Below are 17,542 nucleotides of genomic sequence, written 5' to 3'. Positions count from 1 at the left end.
GAACAGTAAATAAAAATGAATTGACGTAGCTTACATTATACTGTATTCTTCTGAATCATTTAACGTGGGTCACATTAAGTACAACATCTAGAAAACACCCATCTCCGCACGAAGTGAACCTGCGTATTGGCACAAAAATAACATTGTTTAATAGCAAGTAACTGCCCCGAGTGAGGTTCGAACTCACGACCTCGAGATTATGAGACTCGCGCGCTGCCTACTGCGCTATCGAGGCGTCTGACATATAACAAAAATTACAATTTAAAAGATGACAATGTTTCGTAAGGTATATTAAAGAAATAATTGATATTGCTATCCCAGAACGCGGTAAATAAGCCCGGTTAGCTCAGCTGGTAGAGCGCGGGACTTTTAATCCTGAGGTCGAGGGTTCAAGTCCCTCATCGGGCGTAGTGCTTCGAATGTTGCTTTCTGTCTGTTAAATTGCACACGTAGTTGCTGCATAGATGATTAAAAGTTCTTGTTTACGGATAAGTGTTAGTCAAGTGAAGTTTGATTCTGCTTATAGACGAGGTGACCGAGTGGTTAAGGTGATGGACTGCTAATCCATTGTGCATTGCACGCGTGGGTTCGAATCCCATCTTCGTCGATTAGTATTCTTTCTTTTAATGACGAATGACTGGCGCATCTCGCTACCGTGTTGTTGTGAAAACAAACATTGATTGCTGTATATTCTGGATGAAAGATCGGTGTTTCAAACGGGTCCTATGGTGTAATGGTTAGCACTTCAGACTCTGACTCTGATAATCTGAGTTCAAATCTCAGTAGGGCCTCTTATTATAAGAAACCAAAAGAAAATATGGTTGTTTATTCTCCTATTCGTAGAAAATATTCTCGTGGTAAACGCCACCTTTTTTGTCATTTCTTCTTTGAAAGTTTCCACCTCTACCCTTTAAACTTATTCCTTCAGTCAACGGTTTAATTATCTCCTCTGAGTCCTTTAAATTGTTTTAACCTTGATAGCTAAACCGTATAAATGATTCTTCCCCTTTCTCCTTTCCCAAACTTCTTTGTCCACAACTTTAATTTCTTTTTCTCGCCAAATACAACTTAGATACACAATATGGAACAGTAAATAAAAATGAATTGACGTAGCTTACATTATACTGTATTCTTCTGAATCATTTAACGTGGGTCACATTAAGTACAACATCTAGAAAACACCCATCTCCGCACGAAGTGAACCTGCGTATTGGCACAAAAATAACATTGTTTAATAGCAAGTAACTGCCCCGAGTGAGGTTCGAACTCACGACCTCGAGATTATGAGACTCGCGCGCTGCCTACTGCGCTATCGAGGCGTCTGACATATAACAAAAATTACAATTTAAAAGATGACAATGTTTCGTAAGGTATATTAAAGAAATAATTGATATTGCTATCCCAGAACGCGGTAAATAAGCCCGGTTAGCTCAGCTGGTAGAGCGCGGGACTTTTAATCCTGAGGTCGAGGGTTCAAGTCCCTCATCGGGCGTAGTGCTTCGAATGTTGCTTTCTGTCTGTTAAATTGCACACGTAGTTGCTGCATAGATGATTAAAAGTTCTTGTTTACGGATAAGTGTTAGTCAAGTGAAGTTTGATTCTGCTTATAGACGAGGTGACCGAGTGGTTAAGGTGATGGACTGCTAATCCATTGTGCATTGCACGCGTGGGTTCGAATCCCATCTTCGTCGATTAGTATTCTTTCTTTTAATGACGAATGACTGGCGCATCTCGCTACCGTGTTGTTGTGAAAACAAACATTGATTGCTGTATATTCTGGATGAAAGATCGGTGTTTCAAACGGGTCCTATGGTGTAATGGTTAGCACTTCAGACTCTGACTCTGATAATCTGAGTTCAAATCTCAGTAGGGCCTCTTATTATAAGAAACCAAAAGAAAATATGGTTGTTTATTCTCCTATTCGTAGAAAATATTCTCGTGGTAAACGCCACCTTTTTGTCATTTCTTCTTTGAAAGTTTCCACCTCTACCCTTTAAACTTATTCCTTCAGTCAACGGTTTAATTATCTCCTCTGAGTCCTTTAAATTGTTTTAACCTTGATAGCTAAACCGTATAAATGATTCTTCCCCTTTCTCCTTTCCCAAACTTCTTTGTCCACAACTTTAATTTCTTTTTCTCGCCAAATACAACTTAGATACACAATATGGAACAGTAAATAAAAATGAATTGACGTAGCTTACATTATACTGTATTCTTCTGAATCATTTAACGTGGGTCACATTAAGTACAACATCTAGAAAACACCCATCTCCGCACGAAGTGAACCTGCGTATTGGCACAAAAATAACATTGTTTAATAGCAAGTAACTGCCCCGAGTGAGGTTCGAACTCACGACCTCGAGATTATGAGACTCGCGCGCTGCCTACTGCGCTATCGAGGCGTCTGACATATAACAAAAATTACAATTTAAAAGATGACAATGTTTCGTAAGGTATATTAAAGAAATAATTGATATTGCTATCCCAGAACGCGGTAAATAAGCCCGGTTAGCTCAGCTGGTAGAGCGCGGGACTTTTAATCCTGAGGTCGAGGGTTCAAGTCCCTCATCGGGCGTAGTGCTTCGAATGTTGCTTTCTGTCTGTTAAATTGCACACGTAGTTGCTGCATAGATGATTAAAAGTTCTTGTTTACGGATAAGTGTTAGTCAAGTGAAGTTTGATTCTGCTTATAGACGAGGTGACCGAGTGGTTAAGGTGATGGACTGCTAATCCATTGTGCATTGCACGCGTGGGTTCGAATCCCATCTTCGTCGATTAGTATTCTTTCTTTTAATGACGAATGACTGGCGCATCTCGCTACCGTGTTGTTGTGAAAACAAACATTGATTGCTGTATATTCTGGATGAAAGATCGGTGTTTCAAACGGGTCCTATGGTGTAATGGTTAGCACTTCAGACTCTGACTCTGATAATCTGAGTTCAAATCTCAGTAGGGCCTCTTATTATAAGAAACCAAAAGAAAATATGGTTGTTTATTCTCCTATTCGTAGAAAATATTCTCGTGGTAAACGCCACCTTTTTTGTCATTTCTTCTTTGAAAGTTTCCACCTCTACCCTTTAAACTTATTCCTTCAGTCAACGGTTTAATTATCTCCTCTGAGTCCTTTAAATTGTTTTAACCTTGATAGCTAAACCGTATAAATGATTCTTCCCCTTTCTCCTTTCCCAAACTTCTTTGTCCACAACTTTAATTTCTTTTTCTCGCCAAATACAACTTAGATACACAATATGGAACAGTAAATAAAAATGAATTGACGTAGCTTACATTATACTGTATTCTTCTGAATCATTTAACGTGGGTCACATTAAGTACAACATCTAGAAAACACCCATCTCCGCACGAAGTGAACCTGCGTATTGGCACAAAAATAACATTGTTTAATAGCAAGTAACTGCCCCGAGTGAGGTTCGAACTCACGACCTCGAGATTATGAGACTCGCGCGCTGCCTACTGCGCTATCGAGGCGTCTGACATATAACAAAAATTACAATTTAAAAGATGACAATGTTTCGTAAGGTATATTAAAGAAATAATTGATATTGCTATCCCAGAACGCGGTAAATAAGCCCGGTTAGCTCAGCTGGTAGAGCGCGGGACTTTTAATCCTGAGGTCGAGGGTTCAAGTCCCTCATCGGGCGTAGTGCTTCGAATGTTGCTTTCTGTCTGTTAAATTGCACACGTAGTTGCTGCATAGATGATTAAAAGTTCTTGTTTACGGATAAGTGTTAGTCAAGTGAAGTTTGATTCTGCTTATAGACGAGGTGACCGAGTGGTTAAGGTGATGGACTGCTAATCCATTGTGCATTGCACGCGTGGGTTCGAATCCCATCTTCGTCGATTAGTATTCTTTCTTTTAATGACGAATGACTGGCGCATCTCGCTACCGTGTTGTTGTGAAAACAAACATTGATTGCTGTATATTCTGGATGAAAGATCGGTGTTTCAAACGGGTCCTATGGTGTAATGGTTAGCACTTCAGACTCTGACTCTGATAATCTGAGTTCAAATCTCAGTAGGGCCTCTTATTATAAGAAACCAAAAGAAAATATGGTTGTTTATTCTCCTATTCGTAGAAAATATTCTCGTGGTAAACGCCACCTTTTTGTCATTTCTTCTTTGAAAGTTTCCACCTCTACCCTTTAAACTTATTCCTTCAGTCAACGGTTTAATTATCTCCTCTGAGTCCTTTAAATTGTTTTAACCTTGATAGCTAAACCGTATAAATGATTCTTCCCCTTTCTCCTTTCCCAAACTTCTTTGTCCACAACTTTAATTTCTTTTTCTCGCCAAATACAACTTAGATACACAATATGGAACAGTAAATAAAAATGAATTGACGTAGCTTACATTATACTGTATTCTTCTGAATCATTTAACGTGGGTCACATTAAGTACAACATCTAGAAAACACCCATCTCCGCACGAAGTGAACCTGCGTATTGGCACAAAAATAACATTGTTTAATAGCAAGTAACTGCCCCGAGTGAGGTTCGAACTCACGACCTCGAGATTATGAGACTCGCGCGCTGCCTACTGCGCTATCGAGGCGTCTGACATATAACAAAAATTACAATTTAAAAGATGACAATGTTTCGTAAGGTATATTAAAGAAATAATTGATATTGCTATCCCAGAACGCGGTAAATAAGCCCGGTTAGCTCAGCTGGTAGAGCGCGGGACTTTTAATCCTGAGGTCGAGGGTTCAAGTCCCTCATCGGGCGTAGTGCTTCGAATGTTGCTTTCTGTCTGTTAAATTGCACACGTAGTTGCTGCATAGATGATTAAAAGTTCTTGTTTACGGATAAGTGTTAGTCAAGTGAAGTTTGATTCTGCTTATAGACGAGGTGACCGAGTGGTTAAGGTGATGGACTGCTAATCCATTGTGCATTGCACGCGTGGGTTCGAATCCCATCTTCGTCGATTAGTATTCTTTCTTTTAATGACGAATGACTGGCGCATCTCGCTACCGTGTTGTTGTGAAAACAAACATTGATTGCTGTATATTCTGGATGAAAGATCGGTGTTTCAAACGGGTCCTATGGTGTAATGGTTAGCACTTCAGACTCTGACTCTGATAATCTGAGTTCAAATCTCAGTAGGGCCTCTTATTATAAGAAACCAAAAGAAAATATGGTTGTTTATTCTCCTATTCGTAGAAAATATTCTCGTGGTAAACGCCACCTTTTTTGTCATTTCTTCTTTGAAAGTTTCCACCTCTACCCTTTAAACTTATTCCTTCAGTCAACGGTTTAATTATCTCCTCTGAGTCCTTTAAATTGTTTTAACCTTGATAGCTAAACCGTATAAATGATTCTTCCCCTTTCTCCTTTCCCAAACTTCTTTGTCCACAACTTTAATTTCTTTTTCTCGCCAAATACAACTTAGATACACAATATGGAACAGTAAATAAAAATGAATTGACGTAGCTTACATTATACTGTATTCTTCTGAATCATTTAACGTGGGTCACATTAAGTACAACATCTAGAAAACACCCATCTCCGCACGAAGTGAACCTGCGTATTGGCACAAAAATAACATTGTTTAATAGCAAGTAACTGCCCCGAGTGAGGTTCGAACTCACGACCTCGAGATTATGAGACTCGCGCGCTGCCTACTGCGCTATCGAGGCGTCTGACATATAACAAAAATTACAATTTAAAAGATGACAATGTTTCGTAAGGTATATTAAAGAAATAATTGATATTGCTATCCCAGAACGCGGTAAATAAGCCCGGTTAGCTCAGCTGGTAGAGCGCGGGACTTTTAATCCTGAGGTCGAGGGTTCAAGTCCCTCATCGGGCGTAGTGCTTCGAATGTTGCTTTCTGTCTGTTAAATTGCACACGTAGTTGCTGCATAGATGATTAAAAGTTCTTGTTTACGGATAAGTGTTAGTCAAGTGAAGTTTGATTCTGCTTATAGACGAGGTGACCGAGTGGTTAAGGTGATGGACTGCTAATCCATTGTGCATTGCACGCGTGGGTTCGAATCCCATCTTCGTCGATTAGTATTCTTTCTTTTAATGACGAATGACTGGCGCATCTCGCTACCGTGTTGTTGTGAAAACAAACATTGATTGCTGTATATTCTGGATGAAAGATCGGTGTTTCAAACGGGTCCTATGGTGTAATGGTTAGCACTTCAGACTCTGACTCTGATAATCTGAGTTCAAATCTCAGTAGGGCCTCTTATTATAAGAAACCAAAAGAAAATATGGTTGTTTATTCTCCTATTCGTAGAAAATATTCTCGTGGTAAACGCCACCTTTTTTGTCATTTCTTCTTTGAAAGTTTCCACCTCTACCCTTTAAACTTATTCCTTCAGTCAACGGTTTAATTATCTCCTCTGAGTCCTTTAAATTGTTTTAACCTTGATAGCTAAACCGTATAAATGATTCTTCCCCTTTCTCCTTTCCCAAACTTCTTTGTCCACAACTTTAATTTCTTTTTCTCGCCAAATACAACTTAGATACACAATATGGAACAGTAAATAAAAATGAATTGACGTAGCTTACATTATACTGTATTCTTCTGAATCATTTAACGTGGGTCACATTAAGTACAACATCTAGAAAACACCCATCTCCGCACGAAGTGAACCTGCGTATTGGCACAAAAATAACATTGTTTAATAGCAAGTAACTGCCCCGAGTGAGGTTCGAACTCACGACCTCGAGATTATGAGACTCGCGCGCTGCCTACTGCGCTATCGAGGCGTCTGACATATAACAAAAATTACAATTTAAAAGATGACAATGTTTCGTAAGGTATATTAAAGAAATAATTGATATTGCTATCCCAGAACGCGGTAAATAAGCCCGGTTAGCTCAGCTGGTAGAGCGCGGGACTTTTAATCCTGAGGTCGAGGGTTCAAGTCCCTCATCGGGCGTAGTGCTTCGAATGTTGCTTTCTGTCTGTTAAATTGCACACGTAGTTGCTGCATAGATGATTAAAAGTTCTTGTTTACGGATAAGTGTTAGTCAAGTGAAGTTTGATTCTGCTTATAGACGAGGTGACCGAGTGGTTAAGGTGATGGACTGCTAATCCATTGTGCATTGCACGCGTGGGTTCGAATCCCATCTTCGTCGATTAGTATTCTTTCTTTTAATGACGAATGACTGGCGCATCTCGCTACCGTGTTGTTGTGAAAACAAACATTGATTGCTGTATATTCTGGATGAAAGATCGGTGTTTCAAACGGGTCCTATGGTGTAATGGTTAGCACTTCAGACTCTGACTCTGATAATCTGAGTTCAAATCTCAGTAGGGCCTCTTATTATAAGAAACCAAAAGAAAATATGGTTGTTTATTCTCCTATTCGTAGAAAATATTCTCGTGGTAAACGCCACCTTTTTTGTCATTTCTTCTTTGAAAGTTTCCACCTCTACCCTTTAAACTTATTCCTTCAGTCAACGGTTTAATTATCTCCTCTGAGTCCTTTAAATTGTTTTAACCTTGATAGCTAAACCGTATAAATGATTCTTCCCCTTTCTCCTTTCCCAAACTTCTTTGTCCACAACTTTAATTTCTTTTTCTCGCCAAATACAACTTAGATACACAATATGGAACAGTAAATAAAAATGAATTGACGTAGCTTACATTATACTGTATTCTTCTGAATCATTTAACGTGGGTCACATTAAGTACAACATCTAGAAAACACCCATCTCCGCACGAAGTGAACCTGCGTATTGGCACAAAAATAACATTGTTTAATAGCAAGTAACTGCCCCGAGTGAGGTTCGAACTCACGACCTCGAGATTATGAGACTCGCGCGCTGCCTACTGCGCTATCGAGGCGTCTGACATATAACAAAAATTACAATTTAAAAGATGACAATGTTTCGTAAGGTATATTAAAGAAATAATTGATATTGCTATCCCAGAACGCGGTAAATAAGCCCGGTTAGCTCAGCTGGTAGAGCGCGGGACTTTTAATCCTGAGGTCGAGGGTTCAAGTCCCTCATCGGGCGTAGTGCTTCGAATGTTGCTTTCTGTCTGTTAAATTGCACACGTAGTTGCTGCATAGATGATTAAAAGTTCTTGTTTACGGATAAGTGTTAGTCAAGTGAAGTTTGATTCTGCTTATAGACGAGGTGACCGAGTGGTTAAGGTGATGGACTGCTAATCCATTGTGCATTGCACGCGTGGGTTCGAATCCCATCTTCGTCGATTAGTATTCTTTCTTTTAATGACGAATGACTGGCGCATCTCGCTACCGTGTTGTTGTGAAAACAAACATTGATTGCTGTATATTCTGGATGAAAGATCGGTGTTTCAAACGGGTCCTATGGTGTAATGGTTAGCACTTCAGACTCTGACTCTGATAATCTGAGTTCAAATCTCAGTAGGGCCTCTTATTATAAGAAACCAAAAGAAAATATGGTTGTTTATTCTCCTATTCGTAGAAAATATTCTCGTGGTAAACGCCACCTTTTTGTCATTTCTTCTTTGAAAGTTTCCACCTCTACCCTTTAAACTTATTCCTTCAGTCAACGGTTTAATTATCTCCTCTGAGTCCTTTAAATTGTTTTAACCTTGATAGCTAAACCGTATAAATGATTCTTCCCCTTTCTCCTTTCCCAAACTTCTTTGTCCACAACTTTAATTTCTTTTTCTCGCCAAATACAACTTAGATACACAATATGGAACAGTAAATAAAAATGAATTGACGTAGCTTACATTATACTGTATTCTTCTGAATCATTTAACGTGGGTCACATTAAGTACAACATCTAGAAAACACCCATCTCCGCACGAAGTGAACCTGCGTATTGGCACAAAAATAACATTGTTTAATAGCAAGTAACTGCCCCGAGTGAGGTTCGAACTCACGACCTCGAGATTATGAGACTCGCGCGCTGCCTACTGCGCTATCGAGGCGTCTGACATATAACAAAAATTACAATTTAAAAGATGACAATGTTTCGTAAGGTATATTAAAGAAATAATTGATATTGCTATCCCAGAACGCGGTAAATAAGCCCGGTTAGCTCAGCTGGTAGAGCGCGGGACTTTTAATCCTGAGGTCGAGGGTTCAAGTCCCTCATCGGGCGTAGTGCTTCGAATGTTGCTTTCTGTCTGTTAAATTGCACACGTAGTTGCTGCATAGATGATTAAAAGTTCTTGTTTACGGATAAGTGTTAGTCAAGTGAAGTTTGATTCTGCTTATAGACGAGGTGACCGAGTGGTTAAGGTGATGGACTGCTAATCCATTGTGCATTGCACGCGTGGGTTCGAATCCCATCTTCGTCGATTAGTATTCTTTCTTTTAATGACGAATGACTGGCGCATCTCGCTACCGTGTTGTTGTGAAAACAAACATTGATTGCTGTATATTCTGGATGAAAGATCGGTGTTTCAAACGGGTCCTATGGTGTAATGGTTAGCACTTCAGACTCTGACTCTGATAATCTGAGTTCAAATCTCAGTAGGGCCTCTTATTATAAGAAACCAAAAGAAAATATGGTTGTTTATTCTCCTATTCGTAGAAAATATTCTCGTGGTAAACGCCACCTTTTTTGTCATTTCTTCTTTGAAAGTTTCCACCTCTACCCTTTAAACTTATTCCTTCAGTCAACGGTTTAATTATCTCCTCTGAGTCCTTTAAATTGTTTTAACCTTGATAGCTAAACCGTATAAATGATTCTTCCCCTTTCTCCTTTCCCAAACTTCTTTGTCCACAACTTTAATTTCTTTTTCTCGCAAATACAACTTAGATACACAATATGGAACAGTAAATAAAAATGAATTGACGTAGCTTACATTATACTGTATTCTTCTGAATCATTTAACGTGGGTCACATTAAGTACAACATCTAGAAAACACCCATCTCCGCACGAAGTGAACCTGCGTATTGGCACAAAAATAACATTGTTTAATAGCAAGTAACTGCCCCGAGTGAGGTTCGAACTCACGACCTCGAGATTATGAGACTCGCGCGCTGCCTACTGCGCTATCGAGGCGTCTGACATATAACAAAAATTACAATTTAAAAGATGACAATGTTTCGTAAGGTATATTAAAGAAATAATTGATATTGCTATCCCAGAACGCGGTAAATAAGCCCGGTTAGCTCAGCTGGTAGAGCGCGGGACTTTTAATCCTGAGGTCGAGGGTTCAAGTCCCTCATCGGGCGTAGTGCTTCGAATGTTGCTTTCTGTCTGTTAAATTGCACACGTAGTTGCTGCATAGATGATTAAAAGTTCTTGTTTACGGATAAGTGTTAGTCAAGTGAAGTTTGATTCTGCTTATAGACGAGGTGACCGAGTGGTTAAGGTGATGGACTGCTAATCCATTGTGCATTGCACGCGTGGGTTCGAATCCCATCTTCGTCGATTAGTATTCTTTCTTTTAATGACGAATGACTGGCGCATCTCGCTACCGTGTTGTTGTGAAAACAAACATTGATTGCTGTATATTCTGGATGAAAGATCGGTGTTTCAAACGGGTCCTATGGTGTAATGGTTAGCACTTCAGACTCTGACTCTGATAATCTGAGTTCAAATCTCAGTAGGGCCTCTTATTATAAGAAACCAAAAGAAAATATGGTTGTTTATTCTCCTATTCGTAGAAAATATTCTCGTGGTAAACGCCACCTTTTTTGTCATTTCTTCTTTGAAAGTTTCCACCTCTACCCTTTAAACTTATTCCTTCAGTCAACGGTTTAATTATCTCCTCTGAGTCCTTTAAATTGTTTTAACCTTGATAGCTAAACCGTATAAATGATTCTTCCCCTTTCTCCTTTCCCAAACTTCTTTGTCCACAACTTTAATTTCTTTTTCTCGCCAAATACAACTTAGATACACAATATGGAACAGTAAATAAAAATGAATTGACGTAGCTTACATTATACTGTATTCTTCTGAATCATTTAACGTGGGTCACATTAAGTACAACATCTAGAAAACACCCATCTCCGCACGAAGTGAACCTGCGTATTGGCACAAAAATAACATTGTTTAATAGCAAGTAACTGCCCCGAGTGAGGTTCGAACTCACGACCTCGAGATTATGAGACTCGCGCGCTGCCTACTGCGCTATCGAGGCGTCTGACATATAACAAAAATTACAATTTAAAAGATGACAATGTTTCGTAAGGTATATTAAAGAAATAATTGATATTGCTATCCCAGAACGCGGTAAATAAGCCCGGTTAGCTCAGCTGGTAGAGCGCGGGACTTTTAATCCTGAGGTCGAGGGTTCAAGTCCCTCATCGGGCGTAGTGCTTCGAATGTTGCTTTCTGTCTGTTAAATTGCACACGTAGTTGCTGCATAGATGATTAAAAGTTCTTGTTTACGGATAAGTGTTAGTCAAGTGAAGTTTGATTCTGCTTATAGACGAGGTGACCGAGTGGTTAAGGTGATGGACTGCTAATCCATTGTGCATTGCACGCGTGGGTTCGAATCCCATCTTCGTCGATTAGTATTCTTTCTTTTAATGACGAATGACTGGCGCATCTCGCTACCGTGTTGTTGTGAAAACAAACATTGATTGCTGTATATTCTGGATGAAAGATCGGTGTTTCAAACGGGTCCTATGGTGTAATGGTTAGCACTTCAGACTCTGACTCTGATAATCTGAGTTCAAATCTCAGTAGGGCCTCTTATTATAAGAAACCAAAAGAAAATATGGTTGTTTATTCTCCTATTCGTAGAAAATATTCTCGTGGTAAACGCCACCTTTTTGTCATTTCTTCTTTGAAAGTTTCCACCTCTACCCTTTAAACTTATTCCTTCAGTCAACGGTTTAATTATCTCCTCTGAGTCCTTTAAATTGTTTTAACCTTGATAGCTAAACCGTATAAATGATTCTTCCCCTTTCTCCTTTCCCAAACTTCTTTGTCCACAACTTTAATTTCTTTTTCTCGCCAAATACAACTTAGATACACAATATGGAACAGTAAATAAAAATGAATTGACGTAGCTTACATTATACTGTATTCTTCTGAATCATTTAACGTGGGTCACATTAAGTACAACATCTAGAAAACACCCATCTCCGCACGAAGTGAACCTGCGTATTGGCACAAAAATAACATTGTTTAATAGCAAGTAACTGCCCCGAGTGAGGTTCGAACTCACGACCTCGAGATTATGAGACTCGCGCGCTGCCTACTGCGCTATCGAGGCGTCTGACATATAACAAAAATTACAATTTAAAAGATGACAATGTTTCGTAAGGTATATTAAAGAAATAATTGATATTGCTATCCCAGAACGCGGTAAATAAGCCCGGTTAGCTCAGCTGGTAGAGCGCGGGACTTTTAATCCTGAGGTCGAGGGTTCAAGTCCCTCATCGGGCGTAGTGCTTCGAATGTTGCTTTCTGTCTGTTAAATTGCACACGTAGTTGCTGCATAGATGATTAAAAGTTCTTGTTTACGGATAAGTGTTAGTCAAGTGAAGTTTGATTCTGCTTATAGACGAGGTGACCGAGTGGTTAAGGTGATGGACTGCTAATCCATTGTGCATTGCACGCGTGAGGTTCGAATCCCATCTTCGTCGATTAGTATTCTTTCTTTTAATGACGAATGACTGGCGCATCTCGCTACCGTGTTGTTGTGAAAACAAACATTGATTGCTGTATATTCTGGATGAAAGATCGGTGTTTCAAACGGGTCCTATGGTGTAATGGTTAGCACTTCAGACTCTGACTCTGATAATCTGAGTTCAAATCTCAGTAGGGCCTCTTATTATAAGAAACCAAAAGAAAATATGGTTGTTTATTCTCCTATTCGTAGAAAATATTCTCGTGGTAAACGCCACCTTTTTGTCATTTCTTCTTTGAAAGTTTCCACCTCTACCCTTTAAACTTATTCCTTCAGTCAACGGTTTAATTATCTCCTCTGAGTCCTTTAAATTGTTTTAACCTTGATAGCTAAACCGTATAAATGATTCTTCCCCTTTCTCCTTTCCCAAACTTCTTTGTCCACAACTTTAATTTCTTTTTCTCGCCAAATACAACTTAGATACACAATATGGAACAGTAAATAAAAATGAATTGACGTAGCTTACATTATACTGTATTCTTCTGAATCATTTAACGTGGGTCACATTAAGTACAACATCTAGAAAACACCCATCTCCGCACGAAGTGAACCTGCGTATTGGCACAAAAATAACATTGTTTAATAGCAAGTAACTGCCCCGAGTGAGGTTCGAACTCACGACCTCGAGATTATGAGACTCGCGCGCTGCCTACTGCGCTATCGAGGCGTCTGACATATAACAAAAATTACAATTTAAAAGATGACAATGTTTCGTAAGGTATATTAAAGAAATAATTGATATTGCTATCCCAGAACGCGGTATATAAGCCCGGTTAGCTCAGCTGGTAGAGCGCGGGACTTTTAATCCTGAGGTCGAGGGTTCAAGTCCCTCATCGGGCGTAGTGCTTCGAATGTTGCTTTCTGTCTGTTAAATTGCACACGTAGTTGCTGCATAGATGATTAAAAGTTCTTGTTTACGGATAAGTGTTAGTCAAGTGAAGTTTGATTCTGCTTATAGACGAGGTGACCGAGTGGTTAAGGTGATGGACTGCTAATCCATTGTGCATTGCACGCGTGGGTTCGAATCCCATCTTCGTCGATTAGTATTCTTTCTTTTAATGACGAATGACTGGCGCATCTCGCTACCGTGTTGTTGTGAAAACAAACATTGATTGCTGTATATTCTGGATGAAAGATCGGTGTTTCAAACGGGTCCTATGGTGTAATGGTTAGCACTTCAGACTCTGACTCTGATAATCCGAGTTCAAATCTCAGTAGGGCCTCTTATTATAAGAAACCAAAAGAAAATATGGTTGTTTATTCTCCTATTCGTAGAAAATATTCTCGTGGTAAACGCCACCTTTTTGTCATTTCTTCTTTGAAAGTTTCCACCTCTACCCTTTAAACTTATTCCTTCAGTCAACGGTTTAATTATCTCCTCTGAGTCCTTTAAATTGTTTTAACCTTGATAGCTAAACCGTATAAATGATTCTTCCCCTTTCTCCTTTCCCAAACTTCTTTGTCCACAACTTTAATTTCTTTTTCTCGCCAAATACAACTTAGATACACAATATGGAACAGTAAATAAAAATGAATTGACGTAGCTTACATTATACTGTATTCTTCTGAATCATTTAACGTGGGTCACATTAAGTACAACATCTAGAAAACACCCATCTCCGCACGAAGTGAACCTGCGTATTGGCACAAAAATAACATTGTTTAATAGCAAGTAACTGCCCCGAGTGAGGTTCGAACTCACGACCTCGAGATTATGAGACTCGCGCGCTGCCTACTGCGCTATCGAGGCGTCTGACATATAACAAAAATTACAATTTAAAAGATGACAATGTTTCGTAAGGTATATTAAAGAAATAATTGATATTGCTATCCCAGAACGCGGTAAATAAGCCCGGTTAGCTCAGCTGGTAGAGCGCGGGACTTTTAATCCGTCGGGTCCCGTTAGTACTTGGATGCAGACGTGTTTTTTGTGTTCTCCTGTTTCCCCATCAATTTGTGAGTTTATTGCTGATTTTCATTACTTTTTGTTGTTATTTTCATGTTCTAGAGTGTTTATTTTGTATAGTTTTCTTGTTTTTCTCTTGTTTTCCCCAAATTTATCCTTTTCGGTGTTTTGTTTACTTGTGTGGGGGCCCCCCTTCCCCCTTGGCAGTTTGTTTACATTGTCTAGGGGACAATGGCTGCCAAGTGGCTCAATAGTGTAGATGTCGATTTTGGGGTTCAATTCCCGAGATTGAGTATGCGTGCGGTACATGGGTTCGTGCGTAGTTTGAAGGTTGAGCCACAGGATCTCTTAGGCCTAGTTGCTGTGCTAGATACGAGAAATCAGGTCGCTAGAATTACGTTTACGACAGAGGCATACACCTCAAATTTTTTGTCCCAACACAGTGGTATCGTCAGGACGGAATTGGAAGGGAAAGAAGTTAATGTAGTCATCAGGGACAGTAATATTCCGGAGAAATTTGTCAGAATTGCAGGGATTCCACAGAATCTAGACTTGGGAGTAGTAAAGACACGTCTGAAGGAATTTGGAACCATAATTGATGCTCGTTGGGAACGCTATCGGGTGGCAGAGGATGACGTTTTATACCCTGTCCTTGCCACTTGGATGATAGTACGAATGACGTTGACTAAGAATATTCCCTCATACATTACTATTGGCAGCTATCGTGCCATGGTAAAGTATGAGGGACAAAAACCTACTTGCAGACTGTGTGACGACGAAACCCATTTTTGCTACAACTGCCCAACTTTGAGACGTAATAAGGAACCTATCATTGTCCAAAAGCCCAGTAATAAAATGACTAAAAAGACAGAGACAGTCCCGGAAAAACCCGTCACTCTACCCTTAGATGTAGACCCCATGGTTTCTAAGGCCCTTCTTGAGTGTGGATTACAAAGTTCACTCTCAGGGGGACTCCCCCATTAGAAATTTCTCCCACCGAACAACCCGTTAAATCCACAGACGACCCACCACGACAGACTCCGCCCGCTCAAATGATAATCCCTGAAACACAACCTGATGACTCGGAACCTATGACAATTTCCATGGAACCAGTGGAACCCAATTTGGGGGAAGTTGAGTCCATGGAAACTGACAAAACAAGTGACCACCTGAAAGTTCCCACTGTACCACAAAGCAAACGTTTCAAACCAACATTGACACCCCAGAATTCTAGACCAACCTTGTCCACTTCTCAACCCAAGAAACCATTTAAATGACTGCAAAGCTAAAAATCGCATCTATCAACATTGGAGGGATTAGGTCAGTCGAGCGACGTCAAATTCTTTTTAACTTCTGCAGGGACGGTAACCTAGATATCGTGGGACTTCAAGAGGTAGCATTTCATTCTTGTCCAATTATTGAAAGTCGCTACCGTTTGTTGGCAAATGTCGGTCCCAACAAAAATGGAACAGCCATTCTCATTAGACATGGTCTGGAGTATTCTCGATTACTTCTAGAACCCGACGGAAGGCTTATATCTATTGACGTGAAATGTTTCACGTTCATTAATATCTATGCTCCGTCAGGTAGTCACGTAAAAACCGAGAGAAACAACTTTCTTCGTCAAACCGTCCCTGCTTACACAATAACTACTCGACTGCCCTTCGTGTTGATGGGCGATTTTAACTGCGTAGACGACATCCAAGATAAGGCATGCTCCGACTCCTTCTCTTCCCAAAGTAATATTATCAGCTATGCTTTGAAAGAGATGGTTACTGGTCTTGATCTGGTAGATATCTGGAAAAAGCTAAATAAAAGTGAACCGGGGCACACCTTTTACCATCCCTCCGGTTCTTCTCGACTTGATAGGATATATGCTAGCCGATCTTTTGCAGAGAATTTTGTAAATATTTATTTGCAATCTTGGTCGGTTAGTGATCATCAATCGGTACAATCAACTTTTACCTGCAATCTCGATCTCCCACACCGTACTAGATCCCCTGCTGGTTTGTGGAAATTAAATACTTCCATACTGTCAGAAGAAGGCTATCAAAACTATGTAAAAATTTTATTCATGAATCTGCCAATCATCCTCTTAGGGAAAGTAATGTCGCAAATTGGTGGGAGAGTGTACTGAAACCAGGTATCAAACGCATTTCGGTAGATTATTCTAAACAAAGAGCTAGAATGATTAGGGAAACGAAATTTTTCTACCAGTCCTGCATTCAGGAGATGGCCGAAGCAGATACCTTTGATTGGGTTGCCTTTCACCAGTTGAGGAAATTCTCAAAGTCTTGGGAGGAGAGCACACTTAAAGGGTATGGGATTCGTTCCCGCTGCTTTGAAGGCCAAGAGGTGGAGGAAGCCAATATTTTTCATGTAAATAGAGCTAGAGTTAACTACCGAAAATGTCGTATTGATAAAATCATTGCCTCTAATGGCACATGCTTATCGACCAAAGAGGACATTTCAGGAGAGATTATTTCACATTTCAGTAAAATTTTCAAAAATCAACCTTCTCCTGACATACTGGCAGGTACTGATTTTCTTGAGGGAGTAAGAGATTGCTTTAAGCCAACCCCAAACCTGACTGCACCAATTTCCCTCCTTGAGATTAAAGCTGCTCTGATGGCGATGAAATCAAACAAGTCTCCTGGCACCGATGGCATTCCTTACGAGTTTTACGTAGAATTTTGGGACGTGATCGCACCCCATTTCTTGGATATGTTCAATCATATCCTTGAAAGGGAAACTCTTACGTCATCGCAGGGCCAAGCGGCGATCAGGCTAATTCCCAAGTCTTCAGGGCTCTGTGGAATTTCTAATTTTCGGCCAATTTCTCTTCTGAATTGTGACTACAAAGTCATGGCATCTGTTTTAGCGAGACGATTGAGGCAGACACTGTCATCTACCATAGGGCCTCATCAAAAAGGTGGGGTACCTGGTAGATTGATTTTTGACAATTTAATGCTTTATAGAGATGTCATTCAATTCGTTGATGACCGGGGATGCCATGACTCTTCCAACTTTGCGATTCGGGGTATGGGCGCTGCCATTGTTGGAGT

General features: G+C 40.0%; 1 protein-coding gene, 51 non-coding genes and 1 pseudogene across 52 annotated transcripts; 39 read left to right on the top strand and 14 right to left on the bottom strand.

Annotated features, from left to right (window-relative positions):
- Positions 1–162: 162 nt before the first annotated feature.
- Trnam-cau lies at positions 163–235 on the bottom strand. Its single transcript has one exon. It is a non-coding gene; the product is annotated as a tRNA-Met (tRNA).
- Positions 236–335: 100 nt separating this feature from the next.
- Trnak-uuu lies at positions 336–408 on the top strand. Its single transcript has one exon. It is a non-coding gene; the product is annotated as a tRNA-Lys (tRNA).
- Positions 409–525: 117 nt separating this feature from the next.
- Positions 526–607, top strand: Trnas-gcu. The gene has a single exon. It is a non-coding gene; the product is annotated as a tRNA-Ser (tRNA).
- A 112-nt stretch (positions 608–719) lies between these two features.
- Trnaq-cug lies at positions 720–791 on the top strand. The gene has a single exon. It is a non-coding gene; the product is annotated as a tRNA-Gln (tRNA).
- A 455-nt stretch (positions 792–1,246) lies between these two features.
- Trnam-cau lies at positions 1,247–1,319 on the bottom strand. The gene has a single exon. It is a non-coding gene; the product is annotated as a tRNA-Met (tRNA).
- Positions 1,320–1,419: 100 nt separating this feature from the next.
- Positions 1,420–1,492, top strand: Trnak-uuu. The gene has a single exon. It is a non-coding gene; the product is annotated as a tRNA-Lys (tRNA).
- Positions 1,493–1,609: 117 nt separating this feature from the next.
- On the top strand, positions 1,610–1,691 carry Trnas-gcu. Its single transcript has one exon. It is a non-coding gene; the product is annotated as a tRNA-Ser (tRNA).
- A 112-nt stretch (positions 1,692–1,803) lies between these two features.
- Positions 1,804–1,875, top strand: Trnaq-cug. The gene has a single exon. It is a non-coding gene; the product is annotated as a tRNA-Gln (tRNA).
- A 454-nt stretch (positions 1,876–2,329) lies between these two features.
- Trnam-cau lies at positions 2,330–2,402 on the bottom strand. Its single transcript has one exon. It is a non-coding gene; the product is annotated as a tRNA-Met (tRNA).
- A 100-nt stretch (positions 2,403–2,502) lies between these two features.
- Trnak-uuu lies at positions 2,503–2,575 on the top strand. The gene has a single exon. It is a non-coding gene; the product is annotated as a tRNA-Lys (tRNA).
- Positions 2,576–2,692: 117 nt separating this feature from the next.
- On the top strand, positions 2,693–2,774 carry Trnas-gcu. Its single transcript has one exon. It is a non-coding gene; the product is annotated as a tRNA-Ser (tRNA).
- A 112-nt stretch (positions 2,775–2,886) lies between these two features.
- On the top strand, positions 2,887–2,958 carry Trnaq-cug. The gene has a single exon. It is a non-coding gene; the product is annotated as a tRNA-Gln (tRNA).
- Positions 2,959–3,413: 455 nt separating this feature from the next.
- On the bottom strand, positions 3,414–3,486 carry Trnam-cau. The gene has a single exon. It is a non-coding gene; the product is annotated as a tRNA-Met (tRNA).
- A 100-nt stretch (positions 3,487–3,586) lies between these two features.
- On the top strand, positions 3,587–3,659 carry Trnak-uuu. The gene has a single exon. It is a non-coding gene; the product is annotated as a tRNA-Lys (tRNA).
- A 117-nt stretch (positions 3,660–3,776) lies between these two features.
- On the top strand, positions 3,777–3,858 carry Trnas-gcu. The gene has a single exon. It is a non-coding gene; the product is annotated as a tRNA-Ser (tRNA).
- Positions 3,859–3,970: 112 nt separating this feature from the next.
- Trnaq-cug lies at positions 3,971–4,042 on the top strand. The gene has a single exon. It is a non-coding gene; the product is annotated as a tRNA-Gln (tRNA).
- A 454-nt stretch (positions 4,043–4,496) lies between these two features.
- Trnam-cau lies at positions 4,497–4,569 on the bottom strand. The gene has a single exon. It is a non-coding gene; the product is annotated as a tRNA-Met (tRNA).
- A 100-nt stretch (positions 4,570–4,669) lies between these two features.
- Trnak-uuu lies at positions 4,670–4,742 on the top strand. Its single transcript has one exon. It is a non-coding gene; the product is annotated as a tRNA-Lys (tRNA).
- Positions 4,743–4,859: 117 nt separating this feature from the next.
- Positions 4,860–4,941, top strand: Trnas-gcu. Its single transcript has one exon. It is a non-coding gene; the product is annotated as a tRNA-Ser (tRNA).
- A 112-nt stretch (positions 4,942–5,053) lies between these two features.
- Trnaq-cug lies at positions 5,054–5,125 on the top strand. The gene has a single exon. It is a non-coding gene; the product is annotated as a tRNA-Gln (tRNA).
- Positions 5,126–5,580: 455 nt separating this feature from the next.
- Trnam-cau lies at positions 5,581–5,653 on the bottom strand. Its single transcript has one exon. It is a non-coding gene; the product is annotated as a tRNA-Met (tRNA).
- A 100-nt stretch (positions 5,654–5,753) lies between these two features.
- On the top strand, positions 5,754–5,826 carry Trnak-uuu. The gene has a single exon. It is a non-coding gene; the product is annotated as a tRNA-Lys (tRNA).
- A 117-nt stretch (positions 5,827–5,943) lies between these two features.
- Trnas-gcu lies at positions 5,944–6,025 on the top strand. Its single transcript has one exon. It is a non-coding gene; the product is annotated as a tRNA-Ser (tRNA).
- A 112-nt stretch (positions 6,026–6,137) lies between these two features.
- Positions 6,138–6,209, top strand: Trnaq-cug. The gene has a single exon. It is a non-coding gene; the product is annotated as a tRNA-Gln (tRNA).
- Positions 6,210–6,664: 455 nt separating this feature from the next.
- On the bottom strand, positions 6,665–6,737 carry Trnam-cau. Its single transcript has one exon. It is a non-coding gene; the product is annotated as a tRNA-Met (tRNA).
- A 100-nt stretch (positions 6,738–6,837) lies between these two features.
- Trnak-uuu lies at positions 6,838–6,910 on the top strand. The gene has a single exon. It is a non-coding gene; the product is annotated as a tRNA-Lys (tRNA).
- Positions 6,911–7,027: 117 nt separating this feature from the next.
- Trnas-gcu lies at positions 7,028–7,109 on the top strand. The gene has a single exon. It is a non-coding gene; the product is annotated as a tRNA-Ser (tRNA).
- Positions 7,110–7,221: 112 nt separating this feature from the next.
- Positions 7,222–7,293, top strand: Trnaq-cug. Its single transcript has one exon. It is a non-coding gene; the product is annotated as a tRNA-Gln (tRNA).
- Positions 7,294–7,748: 455 nt separating this feature from the next.
- Trnam-cau lies at positions 7,749–7,821 on the bottom strand. The gene has a single exon. It is a non-coding gene; the product is annotated as a tRNA-Met (tRNA).
- A 100-nt stretch (positions 7,822–7,921) lies between these two features.
- On the top strand, positions 7,922–7,994 carry Trnak-uuu. The gene has a single exon. It is a non-coding gene; the product is annotated as a tRNA-Lys (tRNA).
- A 117-nt stretch (positions 7,995–8,111) lies between these two features.
- On the top strand, positions 8,112–8,193 carry Trnas-gcu. Its single transcript has one exon. It is a non-coding gene; the product is annotated as a tRNA-Ser (tRNA).
- A 112-nt stretch (positions 8,194–8,305) lies between these two features.
- Positions 8,306–8,377, top strand: Trnaq-cug. The gene has a single exon. It is a non-coding gene; the product is annotated as a tRNA-Gln (tRNA).
- Positions 8,378–8,831: 454 nt separating this feature from the next.
- On the bottom strand, positions 8,832–8,904 carry Trnam-cau. Its single transcript has one exon. It is a non-coding gene; the product is annotated as a tRNA-Met (tRNA).
- Positions 8,905–9,004: 100 nt separating this feature from the next.
- Trnak-uuu lies at positions 9,005–9,077 on the top strand. The gene has a single exon. It is a non-coding gene; the product is annotated as a tRNA-Lys (tRNA).
- A 117-nt stretch (positions 9,078–9,194) lies between these two features.
- Trnas-gcu lies at positions 9,195–9,276 on the top strand. Its single transcript has one exon. It is a non-coding gene; the product is annotated as a tRNA-Ser (tRNA).
- A 112-nt stretch (positions 9,277–9,388) lies between these two features.
- On the top strand, positions 9,389–9,460 carry Trnaq-cug. Its single transcript has one exon. It is a non-coding gene; the product is annotated as a tRNA-Gln (tRNA).
- A 454-nt stretch (positions 9,461–9,914) lies between these two features.
- On the bottom strand, positions 9,915–9,987 carry Trnam-cau. Its single transcript has one exon. It is a non-coding gene; the product is annotated as a tRNA-Met (tRNA).
- A 100-nt stretch (positions 9,988–10,087) lies between these two features.
- Positions 10,088–10,160, top strand: Trnak-uuu. Its single transcript has one exon. It is a non-coding gene; the product is annotated as a tRNA-Lys (tRNA).
- Positions 10,161–10,277: 117 nt separating this feature from the next.
- Positions 10,278–10,359, top strand: Trnas-gcu. The gene has a single exon. It is a non-coding gene; the product is annotated as a tRNA-Ser (tRNA).
- A 112-nt stretch (positions 10,360–10,471) lies between these two features.
- Trnaq-cug lies at positions 10,472–10,543 on the top strand. The gene has a single exon. It is a non-coding gene; the product is annotated as a tRNA-Gln (tRNA).
- A 455-nt stretch (positions 10,544–10,998) lies between these two features.
- Positions 10,999–11,071, bottom strand: Trnam-cau. The gene has a single exon. It is a non-coding gene; the product is annotated as a tRNA-Met (tRNA).
- A 100-nt stretch (positions 11,072–11,171) lies between these two features.
- Positions 11,172–11,244, top strand: Trnak-uuu. Its single transcript has one exon. It is a non-coding gene; the product is annotated as a tRNA-Lys (tRNA).
- A 117-nt stretch (positions 11,245–11,361) lies between these two features.
- Trnas-gcu lies at positions 11,362–11,443 on the top strand. Its single transcript has one exon. It is a non-coding gene; the product is annotated as a tRNA-Ser (tRNA).
- Positions 11,444–11,555: 112 nt separating this feature from the next.
- On the top strand, positions 11,556–11,627 carry Trnaq-cug. The gene has a single exon. It is a non-coding gene; the product is annotated as a tRNA-Gln (tRNA).
- A 454-nt stretch (positions 11,628–12,081) lies between these two features.
- Trnam-cau lies at positions 12,082–12,154 on the bottom strand. Its single transcript has one exon. It is a non-coding gene; the product is annotated as a tRNA-Met (tRNA).
- A 100-nt stretch (positions 12,155–12,254) lies between these two features.
- On the top strand, positions 12,255–12,327 carry Trnak-uuu. The gene has a single exon. It is a non-coding gene; the product is annotated as a tRNA-Lys (tRNA).
- Positions 12,328–12,639: 312 nt separating this feature from the next.
- On the top strand, positions 12,640–12,711 carry Trnaq-cug. The gene has a single exon. It is a non-coding gene; the product is annotated as a tRNA-Gln (tRNA).
- Positions 12,712–13,165: 454 nt separating this feature from the next.
- Positions 13,166–13,238, bottom strand: Trnam-cau. Its single transcript has one exon. It is a non-coding gene; the product is annotated as a tRNA-Met (tRNA).
- A 100-nt stretch (positions 13,239–13,338) lies between these two features.
- Positions 13,339–13,411, top strand: Trnak-uuu. Its single transcript has one exon. It is a non-coding gene; the product is annotated as a tRNA-Lys (tRNA).
- A 117-nt stretch (positions 13,412–13,528) lies between these two features.
- Positions 13,529–13,610, top strand: Trnas-gcu. The gene has a single exon. It is a non-coding gene; the product is annotated as a tRNA-Ser (tRNA).
- A 638-nt stretch (positions 13,611–14,248) lies between these two features.
- Trnam-cau lies at positions 14,249–14,321 on the bottom strand. Its single transcript has one exon. It is a non-coding gene; the product is annotated as a tRNA-Met (tRNA).
- Positions 14,322–14,677: 356 nt separating this feature from the next.
- LOC123475646 lies at positions 14,678–15,754 on the top strand. Its single transcript, XM_045178638.1, has 3 exons — positions 14,678–14,840; positions 14,889–15,432; positions 15,498–15,754. The coding sequence occupies exons 1-3, from the start codon at positions 14,709–14,711 to the stop codon at positions 15,752–15,754; spliced, it is 933 nt and encodes a 310-aa protein (XP_045034573.1). The 5' UTR covers positions 14,678–14,708.
- A 491-nt stretch (positions 15,755–16,245) lies between these two features.
- On the top strand, positions 16,246–17,309 carry LOC123475976 (annotated as a pseudogene).
- Positions 17,310–17,542: the final 233 nt, after the last annotated feature.

The sequence above is a fragment of the Daphnia magna genome, linkage group LG9, assembly GCF_020631705.1.
Source record: "Daphnia magna isolate NIES linkage group LG9, ASM2063170v1.1, whole genome shotgun sequence".
In the NCBI taxonomy this organism is placed as follows: domain Eukaryota; kingdom Metazoa; phylum Arthropoda; class Branchiopoda; order Diplostraca; family Daphniidae; genus Daphnia; species Daphnia magna.
The sequence above is the reverse complement of the archived record's forward strand: the minus strand, read 5'-3'. Positions and strand labels throughout refer to the sequence as shown.